At 37.4% G+C, this 23,751-nt stretch overlaps 1 protein-coding gene across 1 annotated transcript in view; it reads left to right on the forward strand.

Moving 5' to 3' along the window:
* Positions 1 to 23,751, forward strand: part of LOC130582304 (adhesion G protein-coupled receptor A3-like) — a 243,241-nt gene that overhangs the window by 189,818 nt on the left and 29,672 nt on the right. The window contains exons 13-17 of the mRNA XM_057380921.1: positions 4,906 to 5,113; positions 6,029 to 6,237; positions 15,150 to 15,277; positions 16,209 to 16,332; positions 22,986 to 23,131. Coding sequence (XP_057236904.1) covers positions 4,906 to 5,113; positions 6,029 to 6,237; positions 15,150 to 15,277; positions 16,209 to 16,332; positions 22,986 to 23,131 — 815 coding nt within the window. The remainder of the gene's footprint in view (positions 1 to 4,905; positions 5,114 to 6,028; positions 6,238 to 15,149; positions 15,278 to 16,208; positions 16,333 to 22,985; positions 23,132 to 23,751) is intronic.

A 23,751-nucleotide genomic window follows, 5' to 3' on the forward strand; every position in this document is an offset into this window, starting at 1 on the left:
AAATCTGTCACGTATGTATAAATTATTTATTTGCTTGATTTTGTTATGATGACCACACTGTTAACTCAATCAGTACATATTTAATAATATAGCTATTACCTACAGAGCTTATTTCTAMTTTTTTCTTTATTGCTACTGKTACTTTATATAGCTTGTGCCTATTYTGGCAACACTCTTGTATCTTTAATAATTTAATTTATGGTGTCTTGCATCTGGATCTCTATGACACCTTATCAGATTCTTTGAAATCTGGAAAGAGTGAAGCTGCTTTTCCAGCTCCGCAGGTTTTCATTTTCTCTTTTTTCCCCGCTCCAGATTTCCTCYGACCTGTTGTTACGGTGCTGGTTTTTAAGTTAAGGAAATTGCTGACTGGAAAAATACACCTTATGACTGTAACCAATTGGATGGTTAATAATAAAATGTATTTTATCTTAAACAGAAATACTGTGCCTGAGCTCAAAAATCAATCTAGTATCAAGGCATGCACAAGGAAGGGTTGCTGAAAATAGTTTGATTTTGGTCATGCAGCAGTGGTTACCACACGTGTTTCTTCATGATTGTTTGAATATGAGAATGATCTCTCAGTGTTATACTAAATTTTAGGCAAGTAGAACACTGTAAGGGGAAAGCAATGCCTCGAGAGTAAATGGGAGCAGGTCTCTTAAAGGAATTATGAAAGTAGAAGGGCCAGCATATCACCAAGTCACCTCAGGCAAGAGGCTGTCTTTCCTAAATGCTTAAAAACTCTTTGTAAATGCTAGCATTGATTATAAGGAATGGACTGCTACCAGAATAAAACTGCCTGGGGAGAAACTTCACTTCAAATCWTTCATTTTTCCCTAAAACATTTTTAATAAGGGTCACACATGCATGAGTTGCAAGAATGCCAAGCATCTGTGGCTCTCAATATCCTGAGGACCATTTCCTCTTTACAGTGAGATTTTCCATTCAAATTTAAAACTTTTAGGATCCAGTTTGAATATTGGTTCAGTTTTGGTGCCTCAGATACTTTGCAAAATTATAGACGCAAACAGGTCTAAAATGGAAACAAAAAAACAAAACTTCAAAAGTATTTATAAAACTGTACTGTCCAAATTATAGTTCAGAGTGTTTACAACGTTTCATTTTGCTTTTTGGAAATTTGACCAGGTTCCAAGAAGTCCCAGGAGCCAGGAGTCCTAGGAGGCCTCCCAGAAAATCCTCAGAGCTGGTTTAGAGCTGATAAGCCCTCTTTCCATGGCTGCAGGTCACACAGCAGATTTTCAGATATCTGGGCAGATGACATGGGAGATGCTTGAGAGGGTTTGAAATTTTCATCATTTTAATCCTATTTATGTGCAAATGGGTGGATGTCTGTGAATAGCACTCATTTTAAAATACTGGCATTTTTTTCAGCAGAAAAATGCTCCTTGGAAGAATCTGCTCCATGTTCAGGATTTCCTTTTTCTGATCAATGCCAGTGCAATCCAGTTAATGGGACTAAGAGTGAAATGGAGTCATGRTGGGATTATTGACATTCTGTTTTGAAAACACTCACAGAACGTCTAAATCCCGACTGGTAAATTGCTGACACAAACTCTGAGCTTTTCCAGGAAAAAATACGAGATGCCAGTGCTGGYCTGACATTGCAAAGCTGCTGCTCCTATGGTGGGTCTGTCTCTATTGCTCTTTCTCTCTTCTCAGAGGTGCAGGCAGCTTTTTGCCACTAAAACGCTTAGAAATTTTAGTTCTTATGTGATGTGATGACACGGTGCCCAAATAAAAAAAAAATTAAAATGAGATGATTGTGTGGATTTGGAAACATCTGAAGCACAATCATTCTCTCAAAACTCGATGTTGCTGTCRTTGGTTTTAGTATAATCTGTTCCTGGGTTGAATTTCATCTCTGAACTCTGGAGCATCTTACAGGGCAAAATAAATGCCATCATTGTTATTTCACTTAAGTGAGAGGGAAACTGAGGCAAGAGTGGGCAACTGATTTATGCTTCACCTCACRTAAGATTAGCAGAATACAAGACTGAACCTTCAGTCAAGTTCCCTCCATCCTCTACTACAATAATAGGAACTACCTCAGTGCTCAATCATCCCTCTCCTGTGAGTAATGAGTAATACTATTGAAAATTCTCACATATCTTAGATGAAAAAATAGTTCACATATTTATTCATATTTTTAAACAGAATTGTGAATGTGTGGGCCCTCTCACTRTGTGCGTTTTTCATTAATATCCTACCACAGGATCTTGTTGGCAGACGCATCGCTGTAGCAGACAGTTGGATGTTTAATTTTGAGGAATTTCTGAGTAAATATTTGATGTGCAGTGAGTAATTTGATTTTATGTGTACATTTGTCTGGTCAAGGAACAGCCCTGTCCCTTTGCCCTTCACTCCACCAGACTGCCTGCACACAAAAATAATTGAAGTAACAGGTATACACTGGGCAGTAGTCACAATAAAATTGYACTCCAGAAAGTGACTGTAGGCAATTATTTAGTGAATTTTATTGAATAGTTCATGTTATGAATATTCATATTCATTTTGAGGAGACAACAAGGAAAGAGCACTCACCTGAAGTCTAATCAGGAAAACGTTTTCTGTGAATGTGTCTTTTTGTCAAGTGTTTGAGATTTGCTCCGTCAGCCCGAGCAGTGTGACCCATCCACGCCAATTCCATCCGTGCRGCTCCTCCTTGCTGTGYTCCACCTTTCCCTGCTGGTGTGACRCTGTGAYCTGTGGGTCAGGCACYGTGCTGGGGTCCCCTCCCGTGTCTGGGGAAGGTCTCTGTGGGGCACAGGAGGTGAGGGGTGGCTGCAGTCTCATCCTGCCCAGCTCGGRGCTCCCTGTGCTTGGGGTGGGAGCAGCTGCTGCCCTGCGCCCCCGGTCCCACGGGCAAGCTCTGCCTGTCCACACCGTTCCTTTGTCCTGTTAGTATCAGTGAGTCCCAATGGAGAAGAAATTGGAGAACCACAATGAATTAGATGATTTCTCCTCTTAGCAAAAGTGCTACAAACCTGTTGTTTTCTCTGGTTTGTGTAGGGCTGCTTTTGTCAAGTCTTAGCACATTGCTGCTTAACCCAGTGCCTTTAGCTGTTGGTTTCATTATCATAAGYTCATTCAAATGCTTCTAGCTTTCTCTTTTTGTGTATAATGAGTAATTAGTGTAATTTAATATGTCATCATTGTTGCTTTTTCCAGCACAGAATAATAATAAAAATCCAGTGCAAATGTAAAGTTAATCGCACTGTAACCTCTCTTAGACTTCTGTACATCTCCAGATAAGTCCTCAACAGTGATCTAGGGTTTGACAAAYGACACTTCTAAAAACTCTGTGCATACTTTTTGACAGTAATTTAAAGGCCAGAATGGTATCATCTGAGGTTCAGCATATGCAGATACTTGGGGTATCACATAGTAAAATATGTCTTTTTCAGAAGCATGAGATAAAGCCAATTATAAGAGCTTTAGTGAATTAGGCAGTGGAAACAATCTCGGGATGAGTGCTTGATGTTTAGCTCAGTTAATTCCAATTAAAGCCTTCATAGTAATTTAAAATTCTAATGTAGAAATGTTCTGTTGCTATTTGCTCTTTTTTTCCCTGAGTACTTTTAATGAGCAGCATCACCTAGATTGAACACTTACCTACAAAAGGATGTTTTTGCATTTTTACTGTTAAAATCCAAAAACCTTCCTAAAATGTAATGGCATATGGAAAATGGTGTACAGAGTCTTTATCTCTTTATTTAAGCATCCAAATGACATCACAGACTTCTCATGCTTTTCTTCCATATTTATTTCATGGTCACTAGATGCTTCTCATACTCATTTTMGTTTGTTAATCTCTGTTGTACCTTTTCTCTCTCACGTGTGTATTTCCCCCAGCACATGGATGTACGTTAATGTCATGTTTGTTTATATGGCTCTGAAGATCATTGTGTTACTTCTSAAATAGGTAGCGCACATGTGCTATGAGTAAACTGTGATAATCTATGTAAATTATGTGCACAGAGTCATACTCTGCCCTTGGGGGAAATGCAAATTAGAACATTTTGTAGTTTGTTTTTAAATACATACACTTTTCACTTCCMGGCTCAGGACAGACTCCCTGTTTATTTTCCCATTGCTCATCATTTGTCTTTCCCTGTAAACATCTCAGTCTTTAATGATTAGTTTGTTACTTTGGCAGGAAAAAAATTGCTTGATGAGTAAAGTCCTCAGAATAMAATGTTTGGTGTATTTTATATCTCTGCTGTAAGGGAATTGCTGCTTGTAGAAGGGTGTATAACCCACGACTCAAAGCCATTATACTGATCTGACAGTCTTCATTCATTTTCTCCCAGTGTTGTCTTGTTTTCTTCTTTTACATTAGTGTTTGTAGTATTTTTTTAATCCTGCATGACTAAAACATAGTTAACTGATTTTCCTTACATGAAGCAAGAAAAACGTATTCATAAACTGTGTTGTTTACTGCACTTGCAGCTCTCTGCAGATGTAATTTGTTTTAATAATAAAATTATTTTTATACTCTTTAAGTACCCTTTCGGAGAAATGTTTTAATGTAAGTTGTCTGATTCTATTTTAAGTGAAGGAGAAAACCTGGTAGAGGTTGTCTCTTTAAATCAGATCTGCAGTGTTGATGGACCCTCTAGCAGGCACGGTAAGAACCATTCTCACCTCTGCAGCAGGGAGCTTGACCATATAGACTCTCACATTCAATCAAAACGTTTTCCCTTTTAATATGCACTGTACCAATCCTATTCCCATGGTTACAGCCCGTGCTTCTTTGGTTGCTTCCAGTCTGTTGGARAAGGAAGGCAGCATACATTTCTTGTACAGGAGTTTAAAACATCATGAAAGCAACCCTGTTGTGATTTGCATTTTAAATGTTTCTTTTTTTTTCTCATTGTACAGAATGCTGTAGCAGTAGCTTCAGTTCATTTGCCACAGTCTGTCTTCTCTCAGTCTTCAGCCTGGCAATCTGTTGATAACTCCACTTGCAAGCTACAGTTTATTGTCTTTCGGAATGGAAAACTCTTTCCCAGCACAGGAAACTCATCAAATCTTGCAGACGATGGGAAACGTAGGACGGTTGCCACACCAGCTGTTTTTGCTAAAATAGGTGAGAAGCTGCTATGCATTATTTTCTTTGATCTAAAAGCTACGGTGTASTTGATTGTGTAGAGAATAGAGGAGCGGAGTGTGCTGTGTGCTGAGAGGCTGGAAACAGTCTCTGTCTTTAGTGCAATGTTTGCAATTGTTCCTATCTGCACGATTTTATTCAGATGGTCCTGCAAATAAAGAAATGCCCTTGTGCTACGATTAGAATGCATATTCTGGGCTACTGTTTGTTGACTGTGATGTTACAGATGCTTGTTCTTAAAGCTATCGGAGGGAGCTTTGTTTTACTCTTTACRATTGCAGTGTTAAGGTCCTAGATGCTGATGAAAATAAGGCTTTTGGAGTGGGAGTAGTGCCCTGTTGCATGTATCAATACTCAGCAGATACTTTCTGATAGGATGGATGTAAAACAGGTGTTGTTAAAGACTTTTATCTAAATAASAGACTGTGTGTGCTAGTGAGTCATTATTTTGATTAATTACTAGCYGTGCAATTTTACTATTTTTGTCCCATGCCAAATAGTGCTTTCATTTCTATTAACATTTTTAAATGTTTGAATGTGACTTTGAGAGTGCAGAATTGTCTCAGCTATTAATCATACTGTGAAACTGAGCCGTTTCTGCAGTTACATGGGCAATAGTGTAACACTGGTCGGAACTGAAGAATCTGAAACAATAAAAAAGATCTGTTTGTGAGGGATGATTAGATCATTTTGCCATATTATGTGACKGAAATGTTCAGATTTATTTATACCATTGCAAACTTCTCTGATGTGAGCACTGCCTGTGATTTTTACCATTAGGGTTTGATGTCCACTGGCTTTTTTCCCCATAGTTTAATATCGGATCTCTTCAGAGCATTCATCACTAAAGGGTTTTCCACTCCGTCTCTCTGATTCAGTTTGTTCCTTTTGCAGATGGGTGCAGTTTTGGAAACCTCACCAGCCCTCTTACTATAGGATTGAGGCACTTTGCACGGGGTGTAGACCCCATTGCAGCCTTCTGGGATTTTGACCTTCTAGATGGACATGGAGGCTGGTGGGGAGAAGGGTGCCACATAATTAGTTCTGCAGGCAATATTACCACCATTCAGAGTACACACTTCAGCAACTTCGCAGTGCTAATGGTAAGTATATGACTTAGCAAATATACCTTTATTTTTCTCTCTCTCTCTYTCTYTTGCCATACATACAYGTTCTTTTTACGTGCATCTGTTTCATTCTTAYGTGTCAGTAGCTGACCTTCTGGGTTTTTATAATGTTTAGTATGAAACAGTCTAAAAGAAAGTAAGTTATTTAACTGCTAGTAAGTGAACAAACCTGGTGGTCAGTTTTAATATCCTGAGACAGGCCTAATCAGAAATGACATTAAATTCAGTCTTATAAATGAAACTTCCGTCAAGSAATGGTTAGCATGTAATGGTTATAAATTATAGGACAGGGTTTAAAAATGTATCCTCCTGTGTGCTTTTCCATCAGCACATCTCAGAGGCTGGTCTGCTTTTGTTCCTGCCCTGCACTGTGTTGATCATACTAATTAGTTGCAGGCTTACCGCAATGTTGAATCATTTAATAAATGGAGAGCAATAACATCTTCTGCTCTTTCGAGTAAGGACAGAGCTGTCCTTGTTGATTCTGTGGGAGTTTTGGTTTGTACACCGATGCCGATAGCCTACTTATGAAATTACTGTTCGTGGAGGAAAATATTCCTGTGCAGTGCTAACACATCAGCTGCTTTGCTCTGTTCTCAGTCACTCTCACAGTTCCCATTGCAGTTATTCAACTAACCTGCTTAACAGAAAGTTACCTTTGTGAAAGCAGAAATATTATACATACAATGRTGAACTGTTATCATTCAGGGACTAAAGGAAAGCAAACAAAAAAATGAAAGGTTTCTAAGCTTTATAGGTGAGAAAATGTTTGCAACCTTAAAAATATTTATTATAAACCAGTTGTAAAAAGATTAGACATGTGTGTAGTGTTAATACTGGATTGATCTTGAATGGTGATGCATGATTGCACTGTAGATGCTGCTTGTGTACACTACAGAAATGTTTATAGTTGAGTAAATAATGTATTGTGTGTGTGTGTGTAAGGGACAGCAAACACAGGCGACAGGAATTGCGAGGACGTGTGCAGAGAATACCAATCTGCTGCTGTCAGATGGAGCCCAGATGGCAGCCAATCATAGCACAAAGCTGTGCTACCCACGAGTTAAATGCAGATATTATCGTCCACTTCCTAAGAACTGATTTCCCTGAGAGTTAGTTGAACATTTTTTCACCCATTATAGAATTGTTCAGAATTTAAGAGCTGTTCCTCAGTTTTGATGACATCAAATATACTTCATTTTCTACAGCTGCTTTGAATTTCTCTTTCTGCCCCAGCTGCTTGTTTCCCAGAATGTGAGCCATAATTTTGCTTTGAGGATGTTTTTCTAAATTCATTAAAGAAAGCACCTGTTGACTTTGCAGGTGCCACACCCAAAATGGCTTCCTCCTCCTTYGACTGAGTTCAGCCTGTTCCTCTTAAACTTTGAGTAGTTACTAAATGGTAATTAACTGTTTGCAAACAACCAATTCCATCATTTCTTTTTGTTGAAAAGTTGAATACTGACACAAGGGCTGGCTGCAGTTAATTTTTGGTTTATAAAGCACATTTGTCTCTGATAAGATATAGGAGATGGATTTTTCTACAACCATAAAGGCAACTGAGGCACKTTTTACTGGAGCTTTTGTCTGATACGTAATTCTGCTTTTGGTCTTGGATTAGCTTGGTTATGAGAATTCAACTTTGCTTTATTTCATGTGGGCATCTTCCAATTTTATCTGTGCAAGACAAGAAAGTAGAATCTTAAACTCACCCTTGCTTTGCAATTGCTATGGTGGTAGACAATGGGATACCTTTCTTAGCTGATGTTTCACRGTAACTTTTAAGAAAAAAAAGGTAGCTTTAAAACATACATTTATAAATATGCACACACACAAATGGGTTTTCCAACCATTGCCTTTTTAAACAGTCAGTGGAAAATTTTTGTAACTTCATTACATGCAAACATTTTCATCCAAGTATTATTTCTTAGTCACTGTTTTGTGGCACAAAGTCAAGGATTGCTTTATTTGATAGAAAATATGCTTTTCTGGGCAGTTCAAGTCTTATACCAGAAATGAAAAATACTTAATTGTTAGACATAGTTATTAATTGATAAAATGAACAGTACARAATGCATATGTGTGTCTTATTAATTCATACCTAAATGCCTAATGCATTGTAAAATGCTAATCTGTCAGCAAATTCAAAATACCTGGCATATGGTGTGTGGCCAATGAAATTAGCTACAATATCATGATACATGCCATTAATCTGTAATTMTCTAATCTTTTAAACAACAAAAGTTCATAATTGATTATTATGGTTTGGGGTAATTGCAGAAGACTRAAGTGGCATCTGTAAACTAAAAAGCAGCACTTGATCTTACATTACCATCAGAATAATATATATCTTGCTGTAGAATAAGTTGAGACAGAAGCCTCAGTCAATCCAACTGAGGGTTTATTCAATGTGTTTTATAGTTAGCACAGTAAATATTCTGATTTCTYGTCTTTTTAAATAGTAATACCAAGTTTCCTAAGATGCTTTCATAAAAGTTGTTTATGCCTGTGTACAGTAAAAGGGTTAAAATAAAGGTTTTCTAGAGTCCTTTTTTTAGAAATTCAGCAATCAAGGATTTATCAGCTACGATTGATAATTAATAAGCATGAGCATCCTTCAAGTGAGAGGAGTCATGTAGAGCCTTTTGATTTCTCTCTGTGACAGTCGTTCAAGTGATATCAGAGAGAGAGAAGTGTAGTTTGGAGGTTGTGTTGGAAAGGAGGTRCAAGCTCCTTCCCTCACGTGGTCTGACACTTTTACTTTGCTCTGGGTTGGGCTGGCAAATAGCAGTGAAATAATGGAGTCAGACATAATACAGGGTTATCTTTTTCTGAGCAGCTTTTGAGTAGCATGTCCTGGAGGTGAGTCAAACACTGTGAACTAACTTCCACATTATATTCCTSCTTTTTACTTCATTCATTGTGTGTTCACGCCAGTCCTCTATTTTGTCTTTTCTTGTGTTTTCTATAGGAGGAAGGGAGGCAGTTACACTCTTGTTTCTTTTGGAGGCRTCCAAAGCCCTCTAGGGTCCGGAACTCCTCAATATAATTTTCTATTTTAGAGTTAAATGATGAATTTATATACTTGAAGCTCTGTTTTATCTAATGACAAGTATTTGTTTCTTAAATACTATGTATTTATGCTCTTGATGTGGACAGAGCTGTATATCAGTATTTTAATTTCCCAGAACAATGAGTTTGTATGTTATGACCAATCCAGAAATCTCTATATCTGGGTAGAAATTCTTCAGGAGATTACAGAAATATCCAATAGCAGCAATGAATTTCAAAATTTGCTAAATATGTTTGGGCATACCTTGTCCTTTGTTCTTCCTTTCATTTTTCTTTGAACAGAATGGAAATTCAATAGTGATGGATATTACTGTAATTGTATACAGCATTTCCTTTCCCCCCTTAGACTGCTTTGTCAATAGTAATTTCCTCAAACYTGACAAAGAAACACAAATAAAATTCTTAAATCTAAGTACAATATTTCCCAGTTAACATAAAATGGATTAATAAATATTGTTAGCACTTTTAATTGTAATCCTAAAAGTAAGTTAGGTCAACATAAAATCATAAACAACTGCTTTCCTGTTTTGGCACAATTTGTCTCATTATTCCAACCAACATAGGTGTGGGTTTTGTTGGATTTTTGGGTTTGTTGTATGTGCATAAGGAATAATTATTTGCAAAAGTAGTGTACATTTGGTGGGTGCTTATATGAAATAATTAGGGCTGAGGAGACTGAGCTGACAAAACAAGAGTGTATTTGAAACTGTTCTGGAAGCAAACCTTGGAAAACCTTCTGAAAGAGAAATTGAGGAGAGAATGGATCAYAGTAGGAGTTGTGGGACTTTTCTGTTGTTTTGCAAGCATTCCCTGAATCTTTGAAGTCTTTCCAATTTGGTATGAAAAAAAGCTACTTTTTCAACATTTTCTTTGTTACTGGAGACAATTGCAGAATTTCTTAAACCTGTTCGTGAAGTTCAGCTCTGAAAACAGTCATCTAAACTTCCGTCTTTCAGGTCTTATTAAACAGCCTGTCTAAGCCTTTTGAGAAATTAATTCATGAGTTGGGGAAGTATTACAGAGATGTCATTTCGAAGGTTGACATAATTACAATATTTGACATTTTCCCCATAGAGAACGCAGGRTTTTCTCATAACAGGCTGTGGAAAGTTGGTTCTGTGCTTTGAAAAATCAGACTGCTTCTAATGAGAGGTTCAAGAATGAACATTTCAGGTCTTTCTTCGTGTTTAAACACCAAGTTTGAGCACCTACAGGATCGACCTTAGCAGAGTTTGTGCACCACAGATTGGGAATGCCATCCAGAAAGTTTGCCTGCTATAGGCAAAATTAACATTTTGAAGTGGGAGCTACAAAATTCCCTGGAATTAGATTCCTCTGCACACATGTGGATGTTTCCCCGTGTGAAGAGCCTGCAAGGAGGCACATGCTCTTCACTGAAGTCCTCAGCTGGTGTGTGCTGCTCACTGCTCATGTAATGCTCATTCTCGTAAGAGAATGCTTAGCCCATATGGACAGGATTGAGTACAGCCCCCCAGAAAAGGCTGCTTTTTCAAGAATATTCCTGACTGTGTCCTTCTTTGGCACAAAGCTTTGGAGTTCAAGTACTCTTAAGAGCAAGATCTGTTTTTTATTTATTTTTCCTTGGATTGCATCTACATTTAATTAAATTGCATTTAATRTGTATTATTTGCAGTGTAAAAAGCATAAACTGGATTGGTACTGGGCTCAAAACTCCAGGCTTGTCTCCTCCAAAATGCAATGATTTTATCACAAATTAGGCCTCTGGCTCAAGCTCTTTTTTCTATTTGTTTTTCCATTCTATTGGCTTAATGGATCTTGCATTCATCATGGTGCAACTTCAACCAGCAGGTAAATGGATTTGGATTATAAAGCTCAATGAAATGGGAGACAGATGTAAATAAAGACCTGGAGTCTAGGCCTTGGGACATTTTATTGTCTTGGTCACTTCTACTGGGYTCCTTTCAATTCAGCAATGTCTTTCTTGTACTGAAGTGCCAAAAACTGGACACAATAGTTGAGATTTGAGCACACAAGTGGTGAMTAGAAGGGAATAATCAGTCTCCTTTTTCTTACTCTGGCGTGGTAGTATGGCCCAATATGGGATTCACCTCCTGTGCTGCAAATRCTCACTACTGTCCTGGTTTGTTTGGGGTTTTTTGAATAGTTGGAATYTAAATACAAGTAGAAATTTAAGTCTGACCATAACTGATTGTTCAAATCAGTTGTGTTTCTAAGTCTCTGTGGTGCTTGGATATTAATCCTACAGTTTTAGGTGTCCTGCTTTAAATACATGCTATTACAAACAATATATTAAATAGAAATGTTTGATTTGCCATTATAGATAGATGGGTTACAGACATTTACATCAAAAACTGGATTGCTTTTAGCAGCTGTGGTTTGATGAAGGTGCCAGGTACATCGTATTGGTTTGTTGTATCTTTCCCTCAGCTTTCTCAGCATCTGCTATGAGACATCTCRGGGCTTCCTGTAGTCTGTAATCTGTCCATACATCTTTACACTTTTACACTGAATTTTAACTGAACAGACACATCTCTATGTGTCTGTTTTAGCCAATCTTTGCAATAAGCATCAGTTTGAAGTGAAATAGCTCCATTTGCCCTCTGATGTTTTATAAATTTGACTGTTGGATGAAATAGCCAACAAAAATTCTTTTCTGTCACTAATTTCCATCACTGATTTCAGTTGTGTTTCATATGCTGTGGTGGCATTTACACACCAGCTGAAAGAAGCTGGTTTCATACCATCTTATGAGGGTGAATGAATGACAATTTCCCATTTAACAGGCTTTGTAGTTGTAGACACCAGTTTGTGATGATTGTATATATTCATTTTCTTGTAGATAATTCCTGCCATTTTTCAATATCATCATGATTTGAATCCCCTCCAGGAAATAAATCAAACCAAACTTTTCAAAATGGAACATACAATTATGCTGCTTTGCATACAACTTTAAAAARATGCTTCTTTTCTGCTTSTTGTCTTCCGCAGAAGATTACTCAAGGGAAGTTGTCAGATCAATAAGGTTTAATTATYATCAGAGAGCAGACAAGATACATTTGTTATTTATCTATAATGAAATCAGATTTCAATGTACAAAACTCTTAAAAAGGATATTCTAGTTTGCCATTAATAATGGATTATCATACTCAAGATTTTACCATTTTTTCCTGCAAAGATTACATAGGAGATAATAATAAAAAACTAGTATTTTAAAATGAAATTAACTTTAATGTGCTGATTGTTCTTCATTCTTCTGCAGGCAAAATGGTTGTATTCCTGTARGGCACATGGCATTTGCTTTTATACTGATGATCAAACATAGGGAGAGGTTGAACCTTGCATTTACACTATTAAAAACTAATTCTTTAGTACACAGTGATGGTACTCAAGTAAAATTGCCTCCATTTTTTTGCTACATAAATGTGTAGCTTCACTGTGCTTCCTTTTTCACAACTTTAGCTTTTCAGAGTGATTTTTTCAGAAATATCCAACTTACTTATTTCTTTAAATAACTGTACTGTTACTACTGAATAGTTATAGTAACACATTTCTGGATGCAGAGAAATGAAGTAAGTGTGCACCTAAAATTATGCTAAAATGTACTATTGGTATAGGGAAATATAATTACATCAGTAAGAGCCAGAAGCAAATGTGTTATCATTTTCAGCTGAGTATTTCTGTTTAAATTATCCAGTGTTTAGCTTACTATAATAATACGAGCTAAAATTGAATTGAACATTTCTGGTAAATACTCAACTACCTTGAGAGACTTACTTTGTGAAAGAATTAATGAGGAGATGATGCAAATAAAATCATGGGAATAAAAGATGGTCAGGAAAAGGGTGTTTGAGTGGATATTCAGAGACACCTCTGAACCAATAGACTTTTAAAGAATTATTTGAAAGTTGTGAATTCATTATATCCTGAGTGTTTATTCATACACACTGACAAAAGCCAAAAATAAGACRGCATTAAGAGCATTGGTCTGTCACTTTTAAAAAGTAGCACATCAAAAGGCGGAGTTCTGTTCCTCCTTTATTCCTTTTGTGATTGAGGGRAGGGTAAAGAGCTGACACCTCCAGATGAGACAGGAGCTGCTGAGTCCTCCACGAGAAGTGACTCCAGCTCTGACTCTGAGTCCTGGGGAACTGGGCAGGGCTGAGAGAGAATTTGTGAGGAACTGGTGGGGACAGAGCAGGTTTAGAGAGGAACACGTGCAAGCTGAGGAAGTACCTGAAGAGAAATGGGATCTAATAACACACAGTTGGCGTTTTGTTCATTAGTTATTTTTTCATTTTGATGATCCTTTTTATATATGTTGTGAGCTGCTCTGCTTAGAGCTGACATTCACATGCATCTGGAGAAACTGGCACTATCAATCTTAGAAACTTTAAAGCTAGTAATGAAGGAAAATAAYAGCCACTAGGGCATCTATTACTTCTGAGGATCATTTTAGAAGGTAAACTAAATTCTCACAATTTAGTAATTGCATATACTCATGAACATTGGCTGCTTTATGTGGACAAGTTCATATACATRAGTAATGGTGCCAGAAATCAGCTCTCTGCATGCAAATGCAATTAAACAGGGGTATTAGCATTACAGTCCCAGTTTCCTAAGGGGAGATTTCACCTCTGGAAAATAATATATCGAATCTTCTTCTAGGGGAACCTAAAACTGCCAAGTAAGAAAAGAAGTCTTTTAAATGTATGCCAATATTTTCAAAGTTAGAGTTTGCTGGATTGTCATATTCAGTACTATTTCAGATTTTAGCTTCTTCTGTGCTGGGATGTATATTCATTTTTATGTGCAGAGTTAGTGCCACTGCACATGGGAACTGGCACRTAGATGACACTTGGTTTGCACGTAGATCATTGGTTTTGTGTGTAATTTTTARTTCCTGTGTGCAGAAATGTAGTGCCACGAGCAGATATGGCCTAATACATTCAGGGAATGTCTGATGTTTGCTTTAATTCAGATAGTCTGAAGACATTCTGTTTCATGTAATGGGCTCCTTTTGCTTTCCATCCATCACACCTCCAGGTTTAGCTCTCCTAAATATGTAATTTAGAATGGAAGTTTGATAAGGTTAATTTTACAAAGATATTGATAKCTTTTCATTATGTTTTTCATGAAGAATTGTGTCAGTAGGCACTAACATTTCCAAAAGGAATGCATGGATCTTTATTCTGCTGTTAATACAGCTCTCCAAGTCACTTAGGAATTACAACAGAATGTATAGGATATATAGGATGGATATATAGTATATATAGGAGTGGAGCATTTGCAACTAAGTGTGAAGGTCACTGAGTCACAGGAGTTGAATCAACTGGGAGCTATATTTTATTTTATTTTTAGTTATATTTGATAATTTGGGTGTATTCTTATGTTGGATTTTTTTCCTTTGAATCGTTCTTTTCCAGCCATTTATATGCCATTTAGAGACCTTTATGTGATTTGATATTTTGTGCTTAATATCTCAGTGAAATACACTCATAAAGTTCATGCTATCAGAAGGACCAGATACTGCTAATGCTGGGAAAATGTAATATTCTGTGTATTTTTTCCGACMTTTTTTTAATTAGGATATGTCTGCTTGTACAAAAAGGTTAATTTCTGTCTAGCAAACCATATGCAGATGAGGAAGGAGCAGTCTGTTATTGTAAATTCATGAACTGTATCTACATTAAAAGTTCATCTTCTTTTTTTTCCTGCCCTTGAAAGGAAACAGCTAGAAATGACAGGACATATTGGAATGAAGTCTCAGTTTCACACATGCCTAACAATGTTAAATCATTTTGCTCTTTCTGTAGGATTTTAAGACAGTGCTGTCTTTCCCCCAGTACCCAGGGGAGTTCCTGCACCCTGTGGTTTATGCATGCACTGCTGTTATGTTGTTGTGCCTCTTTGCTTCCATCATCACCTACATTGTCCACCACAGGTAAGAATTCCATTTTAAGTACTTTGTGAAATGCTCAGCACTATGCTGAGGCTCTTCAATTTTTATAACCTTTMCTGTAAAGATAAGTTAAAATCATCTGAATTGCTGTTGGATAGTAATAGCAGCAATGTGATTTACACCAGAGGAATCAAAACAAAGTTTATGTCAACCTTTCTTGAGCTGTTCCCAAGCTTTTCTGACACATATGTTTAAATCTTGTGCACACTTTTCCTAAGATTTCTAACTCAAAAATTCAATATAAAACTAGAAACACTATCAAATTACTTTGTGTCAAATTCCAGTCAAGCAGCACTTTGKTCAGCTACACTAGTTATATTGGCTTTTAAGACCAAGTTTGGTTGGAAGACTGGCAACTGTCAATGGATAAAAGAACTTCGTTTGTTTTCTAAAATTTTGAGTTTAGAAAACTTGTGTATTCTTTTATATGAAAGATTTATATAAATGCCATTTTAACTACATACTTCTGGTTAAAGACCATGAGCAATTTAAAAGAGTAGGAATGTATTGTACGGTAGAAGCTGCTAAATATTAATTCAGTGAATTTAATGCAATGTCTTCCRATCTTCAGCTTCCATTTAATCCTTTAGAGATGGCTTGTTAAAGTTCTGCATATGTGAAGCTATGCAATAAAGCCTTCTGCTTTTAGTACTCTACTTTAAATGCTTGATTTGGGGGAGGAAGCTTTAAATCAGTAGACTTTTATGATTTTTGCCATTTATCTTACCTTTTTACCATTTATTTCAATGCCATGTAGGTCAAACTCTGTCCTATGGGTAGATTGCTACTTAGGTGTTTCAGAACCAAAGAATTCTATTCTACCAAATTGAGTATTTTTCCAAATAGTAATTTTCATAATAGATACGTTGGGTTTTTTTTTTTATTTTAAAATGCGATTTTTTTTTTTCAACAGCACAATCCGAATAAGCAGAAAAGGATGGCACATGCTCCTCAACTTTTGTTTCCATACTGCTCTCACATTTGCTGTTTTTGCTGGTGGAATCAATCGCATTAAATATCCAATTATATGTCAAGCTGTAAGTACCTGTCTTAGTAATTCTTACTAATAGAGTTCAAACTTGAAAATGMGTTTTTAACATAAGATTGACAGTTCTCCTTCTTTTCTTGTCTTGTTCCTGGATCTTAAGTTTTTCAAAATAAATCATTATAGCATGTCATTTCAAGGCCAGTGCTGGGAGTGTTTGGTGTTTGGTTGTCACATCAGTTTCCCTAAGAGGGTGATCRAGTCATTGACTTCTCTGAGGCTCAGATTGCCTTGTTTTTGTTGTTTTTCTTTTTTAAGAAAAGCCCTGAAAATCTTAATATTTCTCTGTGCAGGATAGTTAAAAAGTATGAATAAAAAATTCTTTTATGCTTCCTGTGCTTTGGATTGAGTGTGTGGGACTAAAGTTACTCCTTCACTTTTTTGTAATACATGTACTGTTTGCCTGAGGGCGGCCCTGGCTTCACTGGATGATGCCTAAGGAGACAAAGCAGACCAGCATATTTGTKATTTATGGACYSTTGTTTCCACTGCTGGACTGTTTCACATCTCTTGTCTCAGCATTTCTGGGAGATGCCCAGACAGGGCTGGATTCAGCTGCTCTGCATATAAAGGCTGAGTCTGTACAATGTGTAAAGGGAATAATTTCAGTCATCTTCTGTAATGCCTGATGAGGGCTTGTTGCAATTTGTTTGCCCCAAATATTTCTCCCTCTCAGGTTTTGTAGAAGTGCACCAGGTCCCATGAACATTGTTGGCATTTTCCTGTTGTAAAGCACTTTGTTTAGCCAGGGTTCTCCCAGATTTCTCTTCTGTCACTAATCCGGTTCTTCTGATTGGCTGGAATGGGTTTAAATGGCAAAAAGTCAGGAGCAAAACTGCAAAACTTGCATAACCAGTGTCAGAGTTATCAGTTTTGTTTTCGGTGAGATGCTTTGGAAGCCTTTTGTGTATCCATGTGCATGACCATCAGTAAACATGATACTCCTTTAACAGCACAGTTGTCCACTGGATTATTTTTAGAGAAATCTCTCACAGTATCCAGTGCATTGTGTCATAATTAATYTGTAAGTTCTGGCAAATTGAAATATCACTTACCATTCTCTTTGTGTGCAGTTTGGAAGTGATAGCAGCAGATTCGTTTGTAGGGCAGCCCTGGCCATGTAATTACATGATCACAAATGACCATCTGTTGTTCCAGTCGTTGTTGGGTTATTTACTTTGCAGCTTGCATGGTAACAACGTGGTATTAACAGCTATAATGAAAAATTGATTGAGATAAATGGRTTATTAATAGCCTGTTATAAGTAATACATAAACTACAGGGGTATCTTAATAAAGTGCTTTATCAGTGGCATCTGTCTCCTGCTGTGGGATAGGGCCGGGTTCTGAGCTGCTGAGAAACACACACACTTAGAGAAACCAAACTGATCCATTCATAAATGTCTGCTAAGCAGTTCATAAAGTTATTTATTTACCTGACAGTATGCTACATCAACAGACAATATCACCATAGTTACAAGATAGGAAAGATACAGGTGACACAAGACAGAGACTGTTCCCTATTTCCTGCTAGAAATTGTCTGATGTAATTAGRGCTAGTGGATGAAACAGTCCAAACAATTCCAAGACTGGGCTCCCATAGCTCGTAACAGAGGCTGAACAAATGTTCCCTTTAAGAGCTTCATATCYCACCCCCAATCCTTTCTTGCTTTCTGACAGCAAGGTGTTCAAAATTTTGGGTTCCAGTACCTGTGTCCTGTGATAACCCACAGATGATAACTCTGTGATTTACAGGTGAGGAGGTCAGAGTTACTAATTTTTTTCCCAAGAAGCTCCCCACAGCTTGCTCCCCACAGGTAGTGTGGTGGATTGCATTCCTCTCCTGTGTATGGAATGTAGCAATTCTTTAAATAATTCAGCCTAATTAAAGCATATTTATATAGCTGTTTATACCTCAAGTCTAAATTTTGCCTCTTTCTCCTTTTTTTTCCCAAGTTCAGGGGAAAAATCCTGTTATTGGGGCTTAAAATACATTTTTGAATCTATTACTGCTTCAAGCAGCACAAGAATRCTAGTTATAGCACAGGTGTAACACCATCAGTTGCCACCCCACATGTATCTATCTTTCAATCTGCTAAAATTCAAAGCACAGCTTCAAACTGCAGCAATGCAATTTTTACTTTTTATTTCCTGAGTGCATAGGGACAGACTCCAAGTGCAAGTATTTTTTGTTCTAATCACTGAAATGTATCAAAGCCAGTGAACCGCCACCTTTCCTATATAATTATCCCTAAAACTTCCCCAAAAATTTCACTGCAGCCTACTTATCAATGTGAAATAATCGACTAAGTTAACTTTTATCCTTCAAATTTAACCATTTTAACCATTATTCTAAATTAGCTTCATTTCTGTCTCTAAATGAGTAGTTCCAGGTTAGTTTTAAACATCAGGAATTAATGCTATGGAAATGGACCCATTTTCTGTGATAGCTGGAAGAACCTTCAAATCCCCTTGAAGGCAGAATAGTCACATAAAAAAAGAAAGTCTTTTCAGAAATGGTCAGACATTTATTTTTACATGGCATCTAAATCTAAAATCCCCTTTTAAACCTGCATATCTATTTCAGAGAGGGTTTTGTATAGACYTTTCACTTGCATATGTGCTCTGCAGTCTTTATGATTTACAAAGAAACTGATGTTAGAGTGCTGGTCTAGAAGAGTTGATTGCTTCTTTGCACATTTCCTGTGTGAGTGAATCTTCAGACTCCTTGAATCTCATTCTGGGTGCTACTGCATGTWGGCTGTTGTAGATTCCAGACTCTTGAGTTCACTGGCAAAATCTTTCAGGCGAGTCAAAGGTTGTTTTGGGAGCAGCAGGTTGGGATTGATCAGAGGCAGTGCATGGCCAGGAAGGTGCTGGAGCCAGCCAGMAAACCCTTCCCTCCCCCAGAGCTGGACCTCAGGTTGGTTTGCTGCAAAAGGCAGAAGGAAGCTCACTCCTTTCATGTAAAGAATGAGAGAGAAAGGAAACACAACTGTATCTGGATCATTCCCCCTGCGTGGGAGGCATCAATTCTGTACTCTCAAAGATTTCCGTTTCATGGCTCCTGCTTTCCAAGAAATCATGATCACCCTGAGKATAATTATGGATGCTAGGGCATGAAATCATCAGTTAAACATGTCGAAGCATGAAAAATGGACTTCTGGGCACAAGATTCAGGAGGCAGGAAAGTTATGGAGAGAGAGGCAGAATCTTATTCTTTTGTTGCAGTTGCATGATCACTGCAGTCAAATCTCCAGGAACCTCCTATGTGGTCTATAAAATAAAACCTTCCATGGCAAGGCCTTCTTCCTTCCTTTGGCAAGGCTCAGATCTTCCTTCTCCCTGATGGAATATCATCTGTGAAGCTGCTTGTGAATTCCTTTCTGCGAGGCAGTGAATCTTCAACAGAAAAGGCAAAGTCAGTTCCATTCTAGCCAGTAGCCTACAAGTTCAACTCAGAAAGTTCAACTTCTTCCTCTACATTTTCTACCTGTGAAGGAAGCATGGAGTTTTTCTAATGCTAAATGTTTAAAGATCATGAAATATTCACATCCAGTGGTGTTACAGACTGCAGAGAAATTTCTGAATCCCTTCATCTCACAGAAAAGAATCACTTTCATTGCAGGATTAATAGTTTAATCAGAATGTMAGTGCATTTCTGTGCACTTCTTTAAATAGGACTGAATTAAGAAGTACAATCTTATCTGAAGTATTATTACAATTAGGAAAAAAAAAGAAATTAAATTAAAAACTTGGGGAAAACAAAGAAACTTGTGTGCAAGTTAAAGCTGATCAGAAGAGCTATTTTAGCCAAAATGCTTTGCATAAATGTGTATTCTGGTCATTACCTTGGTAACTGCATCATGTGGAACTTAAGTTATCTCTAGGGYACTGAAATTTATTGAAGGAGCACAAACAGCATCATCTTACTGAAGARAAGTATAATCTTCTATTCAAAAGGCTGGTGCTTATTCCCAAAGATAAGAATTGTAAGAACACAAGATGTGGAAAAAATAAATCCAAGGACAGAAGAAAATTTTTAACATGTAACTGTGGTTATTAAAGAGATTCAGGTGCAATGCAGTTTTCAGTTCCTATGTCCTGGCAGTTTTTTCGGTACTATTTGGCCTGTCAGTGAAAACCTTCTTAAAAGTAGGGGTCATCCCTTCAAGATTTCCAGTCATAATCCTTTGTTCTGTGTGGAAAATTCGACCRTTTCCATACACTTTTATGTGAAATACCGAAGTTCTGCTACTAATGAAAGTAGTTTTAAGTTATCACTTGGGTATTTAATTTGTATGTATTACATACAAATTTGTATGTATTTTTTGGCCTTTGAAGCTTTACAGGGGCAGAAATCCAGTAACAAGGTACATACAGGTAAACCTTTCATGCACAATCTCAAGTTTGTTTTGCTGAGAGAGTCAAGGAAGAGTTTACTGARCAAAGCCACCTTGGTCTTTCTGTTGAGCCTCGTGCTTCCCTTCCCTGTCATCAGCTTCTGTCTCATRTATTTCTGCCATGGGGCTCAGGTGTCCTCCTTGCTTAAGAGAGTTAAAAAGAGATGGAGATCCCACTGGAGGGAACAAAAGAGGCAGTCACAGTCCYCAAGCACAGCAGTGAGGAAGATGCATCTCCGTGGCATAACTGATGTCAGTGTGGAGGCAGGGGGAAGGGAGAGACAGACAGCAAAGCCCAGCACTTTGAAACACTGAGTTTTCAATGTGTCTAGCATTTCTTTATTAACTATTATTTGTGGCTGAATAACAGCAAAAATTCTMGAATTTAGTTCTTGGTCCCACACTTTCGTTGTGTCATGTCAAATCAGTTAGTCATTAGGAGGTCCTCTGTCCTCACGATGTGTCCTCTTTTCATTCAAGCAAGAAACGCAAATGCTTGGGGGGTTGGTTTTTTTGGTTTGATTTTTTGAGAGAGAAAGATGCACATCATGAAAGCATTAATACAGAGGATGATAAAAGTTTTGCCTCCTCCATGTTWGTTTAATTTGTCCACATATCAGAAGCTGCTGGATCATGAGCACACTGTGACCAACAGCAATGGGACTCATGTGTGGCATAGCAGTGATGTTTTCAGTCAGTTCAGTTGCCTCCTTCAAAGTTCAATAAAAGTGTTTAGTTGCACTATTTTTAGGTCTTGCATTCACTTAAGKGGCTGATGATTTCTGTCTATATAGTCATATATGTTGTCAAAATTTCACATGTAGGCGCCTTTTCACTTGGAATTAATTCCCACTGTTGCTATTCTTGTGTGGAATACAGAATACACAGCAGCAGGGCTCTGCTGAAATGAGAAAGAGGTTAGGAAATAAATATCTGTGGATTTTTTTCCATTTCCCTCATTATTCTGCCTCCTYTTCCTCCTCCCACCCTCCCTGCTCGTGCTCCTGTTCAGAGTCCCCACAGAAGCTCTGCCCRTGAACCGAGTGCAGACAGCGCCGGTCCCTGAACTGGCAGCGCTGTCTCGTTCTCTTATTTCTGCTTCTTTTACCTCAAGCAACAACAGCAGTGAAGGYTTTATATTCCCGTGTCTAATGTGACAGACAAGTCCCAGAGAAAATTAACAAAGGGTTTTCTGTTTATGATAGTTGCTGCTATCTTCAAGTTTTGAGCAATAATTCTAAATATAAACAAAATGCATGGAAGTTTTTTTTTCTTTACTCATCAATTATTTTGTTTTAAGTGGAGCAAAAATGAACACTGGTTCAAATAAATCATTRTAATAGATTTGTGTTAGGTTTATTCAGCAATTCTCTGTATTCCTTAAACATTTATGTTCCTTCCAATTATAGCAATATTTTACTTGTCACTGCAAAATGTCAGGTTATTGCTTCAAAGGTAACCTCATTTTATATAATCAGGTGGAGACTTAGCTGATGTAATAAAGCATTGGAGATTGGATAAAATTCCAATTACTGCTTCCATAGTAATGATTAACAATTACTAACATAACAAAGATGCTGGCATTTTAGAGGTGTTTGTACTTTGTTTTGCTTTCAATGATAAAWACACCAGTTTCTTGGAGACAAAGTGATAATAACACTATTAGAGTTTATAATTCTTCTTAAGGGGGGACAGCCAAGAGCTGTCATTCAATTTTTAACATCCAATGGCCAAGTTTATAAGTTTCCTAAAGTATGTCTGAAAATAATCTGGTTTTAGGCAAATAGCATACATGCCATTGCCAGAATTAAACMTTGCTAGTGTATAGCAGAGAGGGAACTGCAGCAGGATATTCCTGAAAAATTAAMGAAAATGGCATAATGGCAAGGAAAAATGCTGGCCTCTCATTCATTTTTAAATTGCATTGTCATGATAAGCTCACAGACAGTGCAACASGAACTAAGATTCCCATCACTTTAAATCCAGGTGTGAAATGTTGTCATTAAACAGGTGTTTAGAAAATAAATGTTTTTACAGTCTCGGTTTCCTAACATAGCATCTGGTTTTACAGATACTGTCGATGGAAGATTTAAATAACCGGTTTTAAGTGCAACTGTTAGATGCATTTATCAATTTAGTTAAAAAATTTGTTTGCTTGTTCACTTACGAAATAAGATTCTTGTAAAATTCTTCTTTTACTGATCCATTTATTGAGTTGTTTAATTGTCCACACTCTTTTTTAGGTTGGCATAGTACTGCATTATTCTACACTCTCTACCATGCTATGGATTGGGGTAACTGCCAGGAATATTTATAAGCAAGTCACAAAAAAGCCTCAGCCATGCCAGAACAGTGACCAACCTTCTTATCCAAAGCAACCACTACTAAGGTATGGAATATTGGTTATACAGTTTCTTAATGTCTTCCTAAAACATTTCAATGTTGTAAACATAAACTCTCTCTCTTATTTCTGTGTTSTTTACTTTTTATAGACTACAAATAACATCCATAAAGAATTGAGCCCCTTAGGTATATACAGAAATCTGAATATTTATCATGTGCTAATAGTTTAYTCAGGAGATGGAAATGTGCAGAACTGGTATTAGCTGGGTTCAGATACCTTTATCTGAACAGGAAGAATTGAAATGTTTCTGTTGGTTTCTTATGGAGGGGGAAAAAAATCCCCAAACCAGAAACTGGCTTGCTCCCAAGCCTTATTTAATCATCAGAAACCAGGCTGTAATGACTCTTCTTTACCTTTATCTCTCCTGCTGTAATTCTTGTCCACACTTGCATTGAAAGCTGAATAACCTGACAGCAACCTTCCTCCTTGCCCATCAGAGATGTGATGCTGTTCCAGGAGGGACTGGGAGTCTGCACTCGCTGTCAGCTCTCCAGCTGGAGCAGACTCACAAACGTGTCTCTGACGGTGTTAGACTGTAGGAGTTCTTGCCAGATGCCTGTGAGATGCTGAAACTCCAAGTCAAAATAGTCTGCAAAAGGGAAAAA

The sequence above is a fragment of the Malurus melanocephalus genome, unplaced genomic scaffold (assembly GCF_030028575.1).
Source record: "Malurus melanocephalus ecotype Western Australia unplaced genomic scaffold, MMel_1.1 scaffold_12, whole genome shotgun sequence".
NCBI lineage: Eukaryota > Metazoa > Chordata > Aves > Passeriformes > Maluridae > Malurus > Malurus melanocephalus.